At 36.2% G+C, this 16,329-nt stretch overlaps 1 protein-coding gene across 1 annotated transcript; it reads left to right on the top strand.

Moving 5' to 3' along the window:
- The first annotated feature begins 4,974 nt into the window (after window positions 1-4,974).
- Window positions 4,975-13,957, top strand: GIMD1 (GIMAP family P-loop NTPase domain containing 1). Its single transcript, XM_060088367.1, has 2 exons — window positions 4,975-5,367; window positions 13,697-13,957. Exons 1-2 carry the CDS (start codon window positions 4,975-4,977, stop codon window positions 13,955-13,957), a joined length of 654 nt encoding a protein of 217 aa, XP_059944350.1.
- The last annotated feature ends 2,372 nt before the right edge of the window (window positions 13,958-16,329 follow it).

Genomic DNA, 16,329 nt, shown 5'->3' with positions numbered 1-16,329 from the left:
TATTTACTGTGTCATTCTCCAAGAGAAGCAACTGGCCCATAGGCACCAGGAAATAAAGATTTTTAAATGATCCTATTTTTCTGTGTTCTTTTACAAATTTCTTAGCTGCTTAAAAATATACATATTTCATTAATAATCCTAAAAAATTCATCAGAATTACTCAGAAGGAAAACAAAAAGCAAACAAACAAAAAACGATAGCAACAACATCAAACAAAACCCCAAATATCATAAACATTCCCATGTGGGGATGAGACTGGTAGAGTCTTTAAAATGTGAAGCCAACCAAATCTGGACTGAAACCTTCTCTTATTCCCAGCAATATTTCTGTCCAGAAATGGGCATTCTTCATTGTTCCAAGAACTTTCAACTGTATTCAAATTAGGACCATTTGGAAAATTTAAACTGCTGACCAGTGTTCTCTGAAATTTTTTGAAAGGTGAACTCTGACGTCTTACTCTAAGACCAGCTCAGACTGAATCAATCAAGTCACCACCAACTTCAGCCAGCTTGTCAGTGTTCCCTTTGACTTGGAGCAGTGTTGGCGGAGGTTAAGATCATTTAGACATCATAAATACAGATTCTGATTATCACTCTAAGGGTTTTCTTTACTACGAAAAGACATAACATACGAGCAAGGGGTTCACAGTTCAAGTCAATGCAAACTGGAATTTGTCTAAAATTGTGAGAGTGCCTTTAAACCAAATTGCCAGAAGTCGAGAACTACTTATACTAAATCAATTTTATGGAGTACAGAGACACAATTTTACTGAGTATTAAGACATATAATTGACACAATTATAACGTATACGTAATATATACACACACGTTAATACATGTGTGTATGAGACATAATTTACATAATTATATAAATATATGTGTGTATATATATACACACACACACATACATATTAACATTTGATATAAATGTGAGTGTGTGTATTACAAACTGAATTATGTTCCCCTACCACCAAATTCCTACGTTAAAGTCCTAACACCCAGTACCTCAGAATGTGACTGTATTTGGAGATAAGGCCTTTAAAGAGGTAATTATGTTAAAATGAAGTCATTATGGTGGGCCCTAATCCAGTATGACTGGTGTCCTTATAAAAAGAGGAAACTTGGACACAGACACACTGAGGAAAGACCACGTGAAGACATAGGGAGAAGATGGCCATTAACAAGCCAAGGAGCAAGGTCTACGAAGAAACCAACCCCACTGACACCTGGATCTCAGACTTCCAGCTTTCAGAACTATGAGAAAATTAATTTCTGTTGTCTAAACCACTCAGTCTATGGCACTTTGTTATGGCAGCCCTAGCAAACTAATACAGTGTGTGTGTGCATGTGTGCCCACGTGTATGCATGTATGCGAACGTGTGTGCCTGTGTGCATGCGTGTGTAATTTAAAATATAATTGTTACTATGTCATCTAGAGTCACCCTTACCACATGATATCTCATTTCATAGATTGTGGAAAGTTCAAGGTCATCCCATAGATTCCTGCAAGCGCCTAGGGATTAGTGTCCTAGCTTCAACCTCCTTCCTCTCCTGATTCAGTTTAGATGTCATTTTACAGTCTCCAGCATTGGTGGGCCTTGTCCTGTGCTAACCTAAGATGGACCTCAGGCCTTTCTATTAACTTCCATCAAAATAAAATAAGGTAAAAGGTTAAGAACAACCTAAAACAAAACAAAAATAAAAAGGTAATTGCGAACATGGGAATTGTGAACATGGCTGACTTTACATCCCAGAAATGTAAAAAGTTAAAATTGAACATTAGCTATCTATGCTCTAACATAGTCACTTAGCTATTTCCACAAGTGGGAGATCTAGTTTCCTTTTATGTTCTAATGTTATAGTTCTTATTCTCTCATCCTCCTCCTTCTCATTTCTCTTCTATCTCTCCCTCTTACCTTTCCTCTCTCCGTCCCTCCCCCCTCTTCCTTCTTCTCCCCTCCTTTATATATACCTTGATTATCTTCACTCTTTTTTTTTTTTTTTCTTTTTTGGCTCTTCCCTCATCCCCAGCAGTTTGACCATCATTGTTAGTGAATTCGGCTCATGCTCTCAGGATCCCCTTTTCTACCTCAAGTAGCTAATCAACTATTTTCTCAAAGACAGTACCCTTCCTCAGAGAAATTCTGGAGCCAGCTGTTAACGTTATCCCTGCTATATTATGTTTAGCCAAGTTACTGAAAAGAGTGAAGGTAATATTTCAAGTTGTCTTTTCACCCTGATTCAAAAAGAATGAACATCAATCATTAAACATCATCAAATACAAATACATTACCCTTCTATATGATCTCTAAATTGACACAGATCTAAAACCTCCATTAAATCTGTTGAAAATTATTTTTAAATCCTGCAGTCTCATTAGAACTTTTCACTACACATAAGAACTCTGAACTTTATTTTTTAAGCCATCAACTGTTGCACTCAGCAAATGATTTAAACTATGATTTCAAAGAGGGCACTTTAAAAACTAAAGACTTTCTATACTAGTCACTTTCTATAAGGGACACAGGAAAGAAGGCTTAGTTTTGCCTTGATTCAAAAGATTTTCCACACAATTATTATGTGTTGATATAAATTGCCTAATTGAAGAATGTCAGTTTATGGTTTGTGGAAGAAAATGAAAATAAATTCTGGTTCGAAATCACTTCTTAGGAAACAAGCTGCTACTGCCACCTGGGGGAGGTTCTTTCTGCTTCATTCAAGAAAGCCAAATGCGCTTGCCAGAGAAATAAACCCCTTTTGTGTTTTCTTTGTCATATCCACACAGGAAGAAGACTTTTAAACTTTCTGCCCATGAAGTCATAAAGCATTCCAGATGTCTCCAAAATTCCTTCACACAGAAATACATACTTCACAGACTTTTTGAGAGGTACAGGAGAAGATGAACCAGAATATAGTGATATGAAGGTTTCTACAACTTATAAACTAAGAAAGTATGTTGGAAAATATGGGTTATATACTAAAAAGTGGAAAAATCAAATTTAATCTTTTAATAACAAAATAAAACCCCAATTTTTAAGCAAAATTTATTTGGCCTTAAGTTATAGTTAAGTACTCCTTTTCTGAAATATGTTATCGTTAATTGATATGGAAACTGTATGTGTTGATATAATCATGCTAGTGATCACATCAAATAATAAATTTTGATTGCATGGAAATAGCCAAGAGAGTTTTCTTAGAGAACTTTTGAATTTATGAACTAAATAGTGTTATGAAGTCAATATCTCTTGCATATATATTACATATTTGTTGAAACTTTTTCATGAAGTAGTAAATATGTCAATTACAATGGAAAAAATTGTAATCATTGCTTTTCAATGTCTACTTTCTATTTAACACTTGCCAATCTTGCACTTCTTTAGGCTGTAAGATAAATTGTTACCTATTAGCAATTCTCTTAAACAAAGAAGTTAATCCTGGAAACACAAATTTCAGGAAGTACCTATTGCAGTTACACATCTGTCAGGTGACATAAAAAACTCAGTGCTGATTACAGGAAGACAACTAATCATTTATAGAAAGGATTCTGGTAATAGATTAACTAAATAAAATACATACAGTATCAGTCTCAGAGTGGTACAGTGACACTGCCAGAAGGTTGAAGTTCATAACTGTACCAGCTTGAGGGAAGTCTGTGGAGAAAGCATTTTTAAGATTGGAAAAAGTAAGTGACATAGAGCAAATCGGTTGTGATTACATAATTAATTCTTGAAAAAAAAATCACACATCTAATTCAGGAGTAAAAAGAAATCTGAGTGTCTATGGTGCAGCTGACAGAGCTGAATGAGTTGGTGAGTTGGGGTCACCTTCAGGGACCCCTAGGGTGAGTGTCTTTTGTATGAGGGTGTGAGGTTCCTTCAACATGTTCATATTAGGGTCTGGAGTGAGTAGGGTGAGGGGCATCAGAGGACAAGAAAGGCCAGCGGTACATAAAACTTTATAGTTGAAGTACAAGTTATAAGCAAAAATAATAAATATGCAATATTAAATGTCTTTATTTCTGAATCAGCAGATTGAGTACATTTGGCAATTGGCCAGTAGCTCTGCCTTATCAATCTAATGAAAATGATGGATGACCTTAAAATGCTATAAGGGGCTTATGTTCTGCACAAAAATAACTACAGTTTAGGGGTGCTGTAAATGAAATAGATTCTCCCCAGGTTCTCCTGCCTCCTAACTGAACTGCACAATGTGTTGGCCTTTCCTTTCTTCATTGAAGAGCCAATACTTAACTATGATGAACCAAGGAGATGTTTAATTATTTCATAACAGATATTACAAGTAGTTCTCATTTTCATCAGAATGTTGCCTAGTTGTTAAAAAATTAGTAAACAGGAACAGAAGTCTTCTTTAATATTATTCATGTTTCATAGGACCGAAGCTTTCAGGAAGTCAGGAAAGATAATTTTTTGCAGATGCCACTTGTATATTCAAAGGGTGGGGAGGTAGGGAGTGGGGAGGTGCAGAACGTTGTTTAAAATGCAAGAAGGGCCATTTTTTCCACTGTACTATTCCTTCTTCTCCTCCAAGAGTGAATAATTTTCAAATATTGCTGCTACCTTTGTTCCTGAACTGAGAGACCTCAGGACCCCATTTCTAAACCAACTCACCTGTCACATTGATAAGTTAACATATTCCTCCTAAACATGGTTTATACCATCTTCATGTAATTTTTTTTCTAATTTTCCTGCAATTATTGTTTCCTCCTCCCTTCCTTATCTGTATTTGATTTCTCTCTCCTCTCCCACTGAAAACTACTAGTATTATTTCCATTTTCCCTTTGTCACTGAGGGGTCCCCACTTCAGTGGAGAGCTCCTCCATACTTTAGACACTAAGAATAAGGGGAAAGCAAATCAAAGTCAATACTTGGGAGTGCTCTAGGCCAGGTAAGAAGCCTTACATTGCGGGAGTGTAGAAGCCTGACGGCTTATGCTGAGCCTTTGTTTACCCACAGCCATGATGGACTCCAATAAGATGACCATCAACTTGGTCCTCTTTGGCATGACTCAAAGTGGAAAAAGTTCTGCTGGGAACATTCTTCTTGGAAGCACTGACTTCCACAGCAGCTTTGCTACATGTTCTGTGACCAAAGATTGCAGTCTGGGCCGCAGTTGTCACGTCCACAGCTTCATGCGTCGAGGGGGCCAAGAGGTAACCCTGCAGGTCCAGGTGCTGGACACTCCAGGTTATCCACACAGCAGGCTGAGCAAGAAGCACGTGAAGCAGGAGGTCAGGGAGGCCCTGGCACATCACTTCGGGCAAGAGGGTCTGCACCTTGCACTGCTGGTCCAGAGGGTGGATGTGCCTCTATGTGAACAGGAGGAATCTTCCCCAGTCCAGATGATCCAGGTAATAAAAAAGAGGCAATTACACTGATGACATTATTCCCATTTGAAGGACATTCTCTTAATAGGAAAGAACTATGAAAAACTGGTTAAAAGAGTAGTTTTAAAGCAAGTTTAAAGCAAGTAGTTTAAAACAAGTGCTGGTCACATAGAAATAACTGGTAAAAATTACTTGATTTTTCCCACCAAGAGTCATTTTTACAATTTCCTTTAGAGGAATTCAGTCATTTTGTAACTGGGTCATAGAAAACAAAACAAAACAAAAAATGAGATACTGAAAATGAGATACTGAACTTCAGAGGTTAACTAAGTCTCAAACCCCTAAGAACTGTGAATCTGATTGATTGTCAGTGTGGTCTGACTATCTGCATCAGAATCAACTGAGCTGTTAAAAATGCAGATTCATCCAAGCCCTACTGAAACAGAATGTCAGGAGTAGGGCTTGCCTATCTGTATTTGCATAAACTTCCCATATATTTCTCTAAAACAGTGAAGTTTTAGAACCACTGAACTAAAAAACTTACTTGCACCCATTCAACATCAAGGGACAACCTCTTACAGTTCACCATAAATGGGGCATTACTGTCTGATTCAGTCACTGAACACTGAACACTGCTGTATTGAGCACCAGTACAGAGCTTAATGACTGGTGAGTAATATATGAGCCCTGGTCTCAAAAAGCTCACAGTCTAGAAGAGACAAATGGATAAACAAGTATAAGACAATGCATTAAGTGCCAAAGTAGGGCAATGTATAACTTCTCAGTGAAGGAGGCATCACTGAGACCTACACCACGGTAAATATTCAGGGGAGATTTATACTTTATTAACAGGAAAAAAAATCAGGAATTTCAGAAGCTTTGCTTGTTTCATCATCTGTAGGGTAACTGCTCCATGCCAGCCATGAGAAGATCACAGGGACCTCAGGGTGAACAAAAATAACATATGCCACTTTTGACTAGTGGTTCATCCCTGTTTCTTTGTTCATTTATTCAATTTCTTGATTCTCCAGTCTGGGGCCACCCAAATTTAACTGCTGGACTTGACTAGTATTATTCAGTAGCCTCATTAAGTCACTGAGCTCAGAGAACACATCTCTCCTAGAAGCTTCACAAGTAAACTACATGAAGAATAGAGAGTAGACATTTTTAATTCAAAATGAATTTGTATAAATGCTATTCTTTTGGTCCCATCTCTGATTATGCTCATGCAGAATCTGTTACACTTAGAAAAACAGTATACTTTGCTTTAAAGAAAGATATCTTCCTTTAACTAGTAAAGGCGTAAGGTTGTTCTAAATGACAGACACACGTTTTGTTTTTCAGTAACTGTGCATGTTTCTAAAAAAAAAAAAAAAAAAGCCATATGTGTAATCACAAGAAACTAGCGGAAAAAATTAGGGTGACAAGAGTATAAAAAATAATCCTCATCATCTAACTCCTGAAAAATCAAGGACATTCTGTACAAAAGCAAAGAAGAAGAAAAGAAGATGATTGCAATTAAGAAACAATGTGGAATCTAAGAAAGCCCATAAACCACCCCCCAACCAATTAAAGCCTGCATTTCAAACAATATTTCTGGTAGAAATCAAGTAGGGCGGGGGGGCGGGGGGGGACCTGCAGCCATACAGTCAGTGTAATTTTTAAACAGTTTTAAAAATTTATTTAAAGTTGCTATTAAATAGACATTTAGCTTAAGCTATAGATGGATGTAACCCACTAAATTCAGTAAATGCATAAATAGTTCTCAAAAACTAACCTGACCCTCTCCATATGTCTCCAGATTTTTCTTCCTGCTGGTCCAGGCAGGATATTTTAAGAGACATACATTTTGAAAATAGATTTTTTTCCAGTTTTAGGATATAGAACAATATTGTAATTCCCTAATTGTTTTTTATGCAAGTGAATTTGATTCATACATGTCTCTGATCCTTTTAAATGGTATTTGGCATATAGCCCTCTCCTCTTATAGCTGCCTTCCTTACGTCAGTGGCCAATTCAGGAGTTGAAGGCACAGGGAAGATGGGCTAGGGAAAAACTCAGATCCAGAATATTTTTTTCGAGAATAAATAACTTCTGTCTCCCGGGAGAACTCAGCAGCCAAGACTTAGTAATCCTCAGAGGGGCCTCAACACCTAGGAGGCACTGCAGTCCTATTCTGGGCTTACCACCTTGATCTTTGGTTGAAGATTGCCTAAGCACAGGCTGGCTGTTTATGACCTTCTTCCTGAAGGTGCCTCAGATACTAGTGGCAACCATCTGGATATGCTCACAGATTGGGAGGGAGCAGCTGCAGAATGTCTGAATATTCAGCAGGACCAGCAGCTGTTAGGAAGGAGGTGTTGCTAAGGTCCTCTGGTTTCAGACACACCCTGGATTTCTCCTTCCTGTCTCATGCAAAATGGGGAACAGAACATCTGCCTTCCCCTCTTCCTTTCCCCCTTTCTGGGGGCACTGATGCCTTCCATGGAAGTAGTCTGCAAGGCTAGTGCCAGGAGTGACCTCTTTTTTCCTGTGCCTCTCTGTTGTCTCAAATATCTTTCAATTTGTGCTCTAATATTTTAGAGGGGTTATAAGCTGCCAACTGTGACAACTGAAACAGTTCCTCAAATGATCCCTTTTTCTTTATTTATGTTAGGCCTTCATTAATTTACAGTAAAATGGTGGAGATGTCAGTGAGTCATCGCCCCAAAATTGGGAAATAAAGGGAATGATTCATCTGAATGTTATCTATCATTTTAATTTTTTTAAAAATCCCCCAATAATAGATCAGAGCATATATATATAATAAAGTCACCTGAGGGAAAGTGCTAGCATGCAGCCAAAGTGCACGAGGAATTGAATCCAGGAATTGACTAAATTCTTTCCATGATCATGGTTATCATGTATATATTATCACTGTATATATTCAGGCTTCAAGCATGTATTTTAATTTCGAATGAACTCAACTGCTGATGTTATATATGGGTGTACACAGGAAAGGTTCAGAAAGGCCAATGTAAGGCCTGAACATACTAAACAAAGATCATGGGCTTAGGTGTTCTATAGAATTCAGTTGATATATAAGCCTGTTACAGTTCTAGGTATATGACTATAAATGATACTAAGACTTTCTTGGCTTCAGTTCCTCACTTATAAAATGGGGATAATTTAGCTAATTGAAGAGCTCTGAGGGCTATATTTAATAAATGTAATGTGCTTGGCATTGTGCCTTAATTACAGCAGGTTCATAGTAGGTTTGCAGAAAATTGCCATTGTTTTTATTGCCATCAGCACTACCTAGATTGTGATGAGTACTTATTCAAATGAACTACTAGATACAAGCAACATATTATAGATGCTGTTCAAGTTCCTACTTAGCTATTCGCTTTGTAACCTTGGGTAAGTAACTTCTCTAAACTTCAATCTTTTCATTGGTGAATTGGGAAAGATAATAGTTTACTAGGTTACTTTTGGAACTAATGTCATATTAACATAATAGTAAATTAACTCAGACACTGGCACATGGCAAGTGCATAATAAATGTTACCTATGATCATTGTGACTTTATTGTTAGTATTTGTTTTACCCTAAAATTGGGACATATTATTTGTAGCCTTCTTTGGGATTATTTTGATAGGCTTCAGAAGAAAGTAAGAGTGAAATAAAACTTACACGACCCTGATTTATAGGAACTTCCTTATTAATTTAGAAAAAAATCTGGGAAAAAAATTCACTGGCTTAATAATGTTAAACTAAGAAGCCCCAATTTAGTGTGAAGGACAGGGGTCCCCTGCCAGTCAAGGAACCTCTGTTACAGGCTCAAGTCTGCCAATAATCAGCTATGTGGCTTTGGCCAAGCCATTTAACATCACAAGGCCTCAATACCCTCATCTGTAAAATAAGGCAATTTTGACAGATGATCTCTAAGGTTGACTATTCTCTAAATCTGATCTAACGAGGCTTATCATTCAGCTTTGGCTCTCTAAGAAGGAAAATGTGGTGCTCTAAGTGGGAAGAGAATAAGGGAATAGCATAAAATATAAAGAATGGTCCTTTTTGTCCTCCTGATCCATGATAATTTTTTTCTCAGTTGATGTAATAGTTGGCTTTTTTTAAAGTTTCCCCTTAAAATGTCCAGATGCTATGATTTCATCAACCACAAACAAGTGGGGCAGGGCTGGTGAGGTCCTGGGAAAATGAACATAATTCCTGGAAAACAAAGTTTATATCCTAACTAGTTGTCCCAAAAGGACTAGATGGACTCATACCTATTAGCACTATGAAACCAAACAACTCATTGTTGATTGTAAAATTTCCATCTAGCTTAGTACTATATTTAAATTATTAACACCAGAAACTTACATTAACTTATCTTTCTTTTGGATTTTTTTATGTGAGGTATCAATCAAATGTGATTATTCTTTCTCTGGATCCATAAAGAATGTTTGGCCACTAACATGATGACTACACACCAAGTGACACTACTTTCAAATATTCAACTATTTGCTGGCCAAAAATCAATCTAAAGAATATAAGCTAAATCAACCATTCTCTTCTATTTTGGGCAGTAATTCAAAAGTGCAATTTCTCTCACAGCTTAGGACATGAGCATCCTTTCATAAATATCAACATGTAAAAACTTTGCAGTGGCTGAACACATGGACTTAAGTAAGTGGTGTCAAGCTTACAAATCTATTATCCTTAGGCGCTTTAACTCATTTTTCCCAAATGATATTATGGTTTAAGGTACAGAAGATGTCTGGTGGAGACAAAGAGGCAACATGTTAATGTTACAATACAGAAAGTCAGGAACTAAAAACACACTGTGAATTTTATGCCCTTTAATGCAATAGGTACTAACCTAGCAAGAGGAGAAGTCTATGTTATAATATATAACTCAGGAGAGAACCACTTGAGCCAAACCGTTTATTTAGCATGAACTTTTATTATGGTGATGTTGTAAAAATAGTTAATAATAAATATAGCCCCTGTATCAACCAATACCCAGGGAATAGGTCTGGGGGTAACACTCAAGGGGTTAAGGACAGTGGTTATTTATTAACTTGTATTAAACATTTCAATATCCTGACAACCAATATGAATGCATCAATAATGTGCTGAGTGAATACCAGGTCTGGCTCTAAATTTGAGAAACTTCTAGAGACAAGAGTGATGAAGGATCAATGGTTGTATAGAAATAAAATCCCAATACTATACAATTCCCAATAATGCTCAATCACTTTCTTTACTTGGTATGTCTTTACTGCCTGAGAACTCCTTTGTTAATTCCTATGCTCGAGGCATCATCACATGCCAGAAACGTTTTCTGACCCCTCCCTTTACCCCCACTTTCCACCTCTCCCATCCAAAACTAGGCTAAATGTTTGCCTCTATAGTGCCAATATATTTTCTGTCATAACACTTGCGATTACAACAAACTGAAAGTATTTTTTCCTGTCTGCCCCTCTTCCTTAGACCTAACTTTAGTTAGTAAAGAAGAATCTCCACTAGATATAAGCAGGAAATGTACCTGTCTTGTACCACTCCTTGTCCCCAAAACAAAGTAGACCCTCAATAAGTATTTGCAGAAGGAATAAATCCCCTAGAGTGCTTTTTAAAATTCACATTCTCAAGTTCCACCCCTAAAGATTTTGATGCAGTTTTAGCAAGCATCCCAGGTGATTCTGATGTAAATGGCCCAGAAATCTCTACTCCCAGAACCCAAATCTGATATATTTAGCACTTCATTAATTTTTCAACCGTTTGGATTAATTTGCTGGGGCTGTGATAAGAAGTATAATTAACTGGCTGGCTTAAGCAACAGAAATTTATTGTCTCTCAGTTCTGGACGCTGGAAGTCTGAAACAGGTGTTAGCAGGGTTAGTTCCTTCTGAGGGCTGTGAGTGAAGGATCTGTCCAAGGATTCTCTCCTTGGCTTATGGATGGCTGTCTTTATGCTCACCTGGTGTTATCTCTGTATTCATGTCTTTGTCCAAATTTCTGTTTTATAAGGACACATTGGGTTAGAGGCCCACCCTAATGATCTTAATTAATCGCATCTGCAATAACCCTAGTTCCAAATAAAGACACTTCTGAGGTACTGGAGATTAGGACTTCAACATATCAATTTGGAGAAAGGGGTTACAATTCAACCCACAACATGGTTTATTTATTTTGCAATTCTCTGACTTCTCTCTTAAAAGAAATGTGTTCTTAGAGTATATAGAATATATGACAAACTCTGAAGGTCTGGTAATTTTGCTATGTCCCTATTAGCTAAAATGAGATGTTGACATTGCACATATACTTTGACTTATAAAAGAGCTATGTTCTTTAAAGGTTGGGTTAAAGTTTTGCTAATTTGCGTTTTAAAGGCACATAAGCATATGCCAATTAAAGTACTTCTTTGAAAAATTCTTTTGTAAAGTTCAGAACCTTTCTGTTTAAATAATCATTCCCTAATGTACTGATTTGGAAATGTCTGAGGATTTTCTTGAAGCAGGGCATTTCAGGAGAACTAGAAATATACAATTATTCTACGGTATAAACAGACACATTTTGAACAGATATGAGGAAAAATTTTGGACCTATACTTTGAGAGAGTCCCTCTGAATACAAAATAGAAAGTGCAGATTACAGGCGAATTTGTGATAATGAACTAGAGTAGAAAAGTTTTACAGGAAAGTACAATTTTGTGTCCCAAAGATTAAATTTCACAATTGAGGACTCAAAATTAATAAATAAAACCCTAAACCTTCTATTTGAGACGATGGTGAGGGTCTAAATTCCAAATTAATACAACATATTTATTGAGTTTACAACTAGAGGCTTTGATATAGAAAGACATAGACTTTGCCTTCAAAGAGGTCATAGCCAAGCTATAGAAATAAATGTGAAAATGAATAGCTCTGATAAAAGTCAGACTGTGTTAGGAGTTATAATTGGTAACCAGTCTTGAGATGTTTCTAATTTAAATATATTGTCCCACAGTTCCTGTATTTTCATATTAGATTTACATGTCCTGATTCTTCCTTCCTCCCTCCTTCCCTTCTTCTTTCTTCCTGCCTTCCTTTTACTTTCTTTCCCGCTCTTTCCCTCTTCTCCCTTTCATCTTTCTTCAGTTGTTCAATACTATAAATATGAATCTATATTCATTCAAAAGTTTCCCAAACTGCCATTCAATTTTTTCAAGATTTTTATAAACTAGAGTTTGTGCTAATGCCTCTCTCTGTTTGTACTCAACGTCTTTATACATCAGTTTCTCCATATCATAATGGTATCTCCCACAAATCACCACGTTGAGCTTTAAAAGAGATAAAGTATGTAAAGCGCTTAGCATAATATCCAGCACTAAATATGAGTTGTTCTCCCGTCTTTTTTTCTTTTAATTATTAGATGTTCTGGATATTTCTTGTTATGTTTATTCCTAAGCATTTAATACTTCTCATGCTATTATAAACTGGTAGCAGCTTTGGAAATATTTTTGTTATGGGAGTGTTTGGAATGGAAGGAATTTTACTGTCACATTGTCATGATTTCATATAACTTTGGAAATATTCAAAAAAGTTAAATGGTTATTTCTAGATGCCTTTCATATTGCGTGAGCAATCTGCCATGTGCTATTACTTCTGCTTTATATCAGCTCATTTTCACTAATCAAACAAGAATTTATTACATGACCAACTTCTACATATTACTAAACAAAGGAATACCAGTCTGCAGTGTTTTTCACCCACATTAGAGGAAGTCGCCCGATAAACTGGCTTTGATTCCAGGTATGTGAAGAGGATGCGAGTCACAGTAATATTTTGTAGTTGCTCCAAATTACCAAATGTATTTTGATCTTAGCATTTCCATTACATGTCATCTGATTAACTGACAGATTGTAACCAGATTATGTAATTATAAATCCTCAGAAAATGTTTTCAGTGACGATGATAACACAACGTTCCTACAGAGATATGACAATTCCCTTGGGCAAGGTGCTCTGACAAAAGAGTTCAGTGGCTCTAAAAGATTCAGGTTGACAGGCAAGTATAAATGGCTGCTGAATGTTGCAAATGTAATTAAATCATATGCAGCATTGACAATATTGCAGTTTTGAGGTTGTATATACATAAATTATAACAACACAATAAAATGGAGAACTAAAGCCTTTTTTTAAAGAAAGCCCACCCATCTCCGTCCATGTGCTTACATTACTTGACCCCATCATCATTTCCATTATATATTCCAGCTTTTAGAAACACAATGAGGGACAGATCTATTGACTGTGTTAAACTATAATAACTCTTCAGCTCTTCTTTGAGAAATATAGTCCAAGGCAAATAGCCATTTAACTTCTCTCTTTCAGGAACTTCTGGGACATGCTTGGAAGAATTACACTGCCATTCTTTTCACCCATGCAGAAAAAATGGAAGAGGCTGGGTTCAATGAAGATGAATACTTACATGAGGCCTCTGATACACTGCTAACCCTACTAAATTCTATTCAGTGCAGATATATTTTCCAGTATAAAAAAGGAAACTCACTTAATGAACAAAGACTAAAAATCTTAGAAAGAATCATAGAATTTATAAAAGAAAATTGTTACCAAGTTCTTACCTTTAGATGAGATTTAGGTGAAAGGAAAAGGGCTTTGGGTTTTAGAGTCAGCAACCTGGTTTCAAAAGTGCCTTTGTTAGCATGAATGTGGACCATCAGAATTTCCATGTGCTGCCAGTGAGAGTGTACATTGGTAAAACCACTTTGGAAAACTGATAATTAAAAATAAGATTTCTAAGGCAAATCCTATGACACAATAATTACACTCTGAAGTATATATCCAACAGAAATGTATACATTTGTGCACTAAAAGACATGTATGTACAAGAATGTTCATAGTAGTACTATTCATAATATCTAAAAACTAGAAATTATCCAAATGTCTACTAAGAGTAAAACGGATAAGCAAACTGCGGTATATTTAAACAATGAAATATTACACAGTAATGAGAATGAGCAAACTACAACTGCATGTAACAAGATCAATGAATTACCCAAACAAAATGTTGAAAGACAGAAGCCAGACATAAAAGAATACATACTCTATGATTCCATTTGTATAAATTTCAAAAACAGTCAAAACTAATGTAATTTTAAATTCTGACGTGAGAAGTGTTGGAAGTCAAGTTACCCTTGGTGGGGTGGGGGGGGATAGTGAGTGAAAGCACACACCGGGGTGGCTTCTCAGATTCCAGTAATGTTCTATTTCTTGATCTGGAAGTTGGTTTCACAGAGTGTGTTCCCATTAGGAAAATTCGACAATTAAACACTTCTGACTTACGAACTGTTTACTATATATGTTACACTTAAATAAAAGTTAAAAATGAATAAATTATTATCTATATTTTCAAAACTTGCTCCACTGCTTACTTGATCCTAAAAAATTAAACTTGTGAAGGCTTGTTCCTCATGTGAGATACCTACTTCATATTTACTGTAATCATGAAACAACTGAGCACATATTAGACGCTCAGTAAATGTTAACTTCCGCTTCCACTTTCATATAACCCCTGGTTCCTATTAAGGCTTGGAAATACAGGTAAAAGCTCAGAGCCGAACCCTGCAGCAGAAATAACTGTTAACAATTGTAATAACCAAATATGAATAAAGCTTTGACTGAAAAAGAGGCTTCCAGTCTACCTTGAAGGTCGGTCAATTTGGATTAGTAGAGAGATCCAGGATAATCTCAAAGGCAGCAGTGAGGATCGAAGGAAAATAATTCTAGTCAATCGTAACAGCCAAGTCCATCCACAAGTCAGTATCAGATCACCCTCAGGTTTAACATCTGCACATGAGCATCTGCACATAGGATTCTTTCCCAAGGTAGTCCCCAATTTACAAACAGCTTGTTTTCATAAAGTTAATTTGTAAATTGCTTTTTTAGTGTGCATTATACTTTATTTTCCATTAAAAACAGGATTACAGCTTGTGGTTGTTCTCCCAGACTAATCCTCAAAAGTGTACCTAATGTTTTATATTACCTGAACTTCTAGTACAAATTTATAAAGTATTTCTAAGGGAAAGCATAATACAAATTCCAACTTGAAACAACATCTCTATTTCTCTGCACGGTCCCCGTCTATCATTGTGGGTCCAGGATTGGAAAGTGGGAGCCTCAACAATTGGGCTGAGTTTTGGAAGTTAAGTAAAAATTGACCCTTCCCCAGGGGTTAGTGGCTTGGTGACAGAAAGTTGAAGTTGAGAAGTTGAAACTGCAGTGACTAGTGAAGAGTGGAAAATTCATGTTCTGAGTTCTTCATGTTCTTCATTCATGTGATGTCAGCTAACTCTTTACAGAACACAAATACTAGTTAGCTAAAGGAAAGATATGTTGTGCAGAATCATTAAGGATTCAAGATCTCTGAGGCTGGACTAGTTTTAATGAGTAACAGAGCAAAGGTACTTCTAGTTTCAAAGAGGAAGACTTCTGTGATGTTTTTCCCTGAATTATTTATTTTTAAATTTGTATATATATATATTTTACATAAATCTCTGAATGTGATCATATTACATATTTGACTTTTCTTTAGTCATCTTATATTTTGTTTTCAGTAACAATTTATGTAACTATTCCTCTATTGATATGCATTCCAGTTTTCTGCCAACAACTATTCTTGTACATATTTTTAAATATAATATTGACTTTTCTTCTGTTAAGTTATATTCCCAAGAGTGGGATTTCTCGGTTGCTTTAATTTTAATATATCTTACTCAATTTCTTTTCATACATGTTGCAACAAACTTAATTTTCAACAACGTTTGAGAATGCTTTTCCTATATTCTTGTCATCAGTGTTATCATCTTACACACCTATTGCTAACACCAGTTTGCTAAATGTAAAACTGTACCTTACTTACTGTTTACCTTAATTTGCATTTCCCAGACTACTCCCTAACTGGAGCATTTTTGTAAGCATGTTGGTCATTTAGATTTCCTCTTCTA

The sequence above is a fragment of the Mesoplodon densirostris genome, chromosome 1 (genome assembly GCF_025265405.1).
Source record: "Mesoplodon densirostris isolate mMesDen1 chromosome 1, mMesDen1 primary haplotype, whole genome shotgun sequence".
Lineage (NCBI taxonomy): Eukaryota > Metazoa > Chordata > Mammalia > Artiodactyla > Ziphiidae > Mesoplodon > Mesoplodon densirostris.
This window is presented reverse-complemented; position numbering and strand designations above follow the sequence as displayed.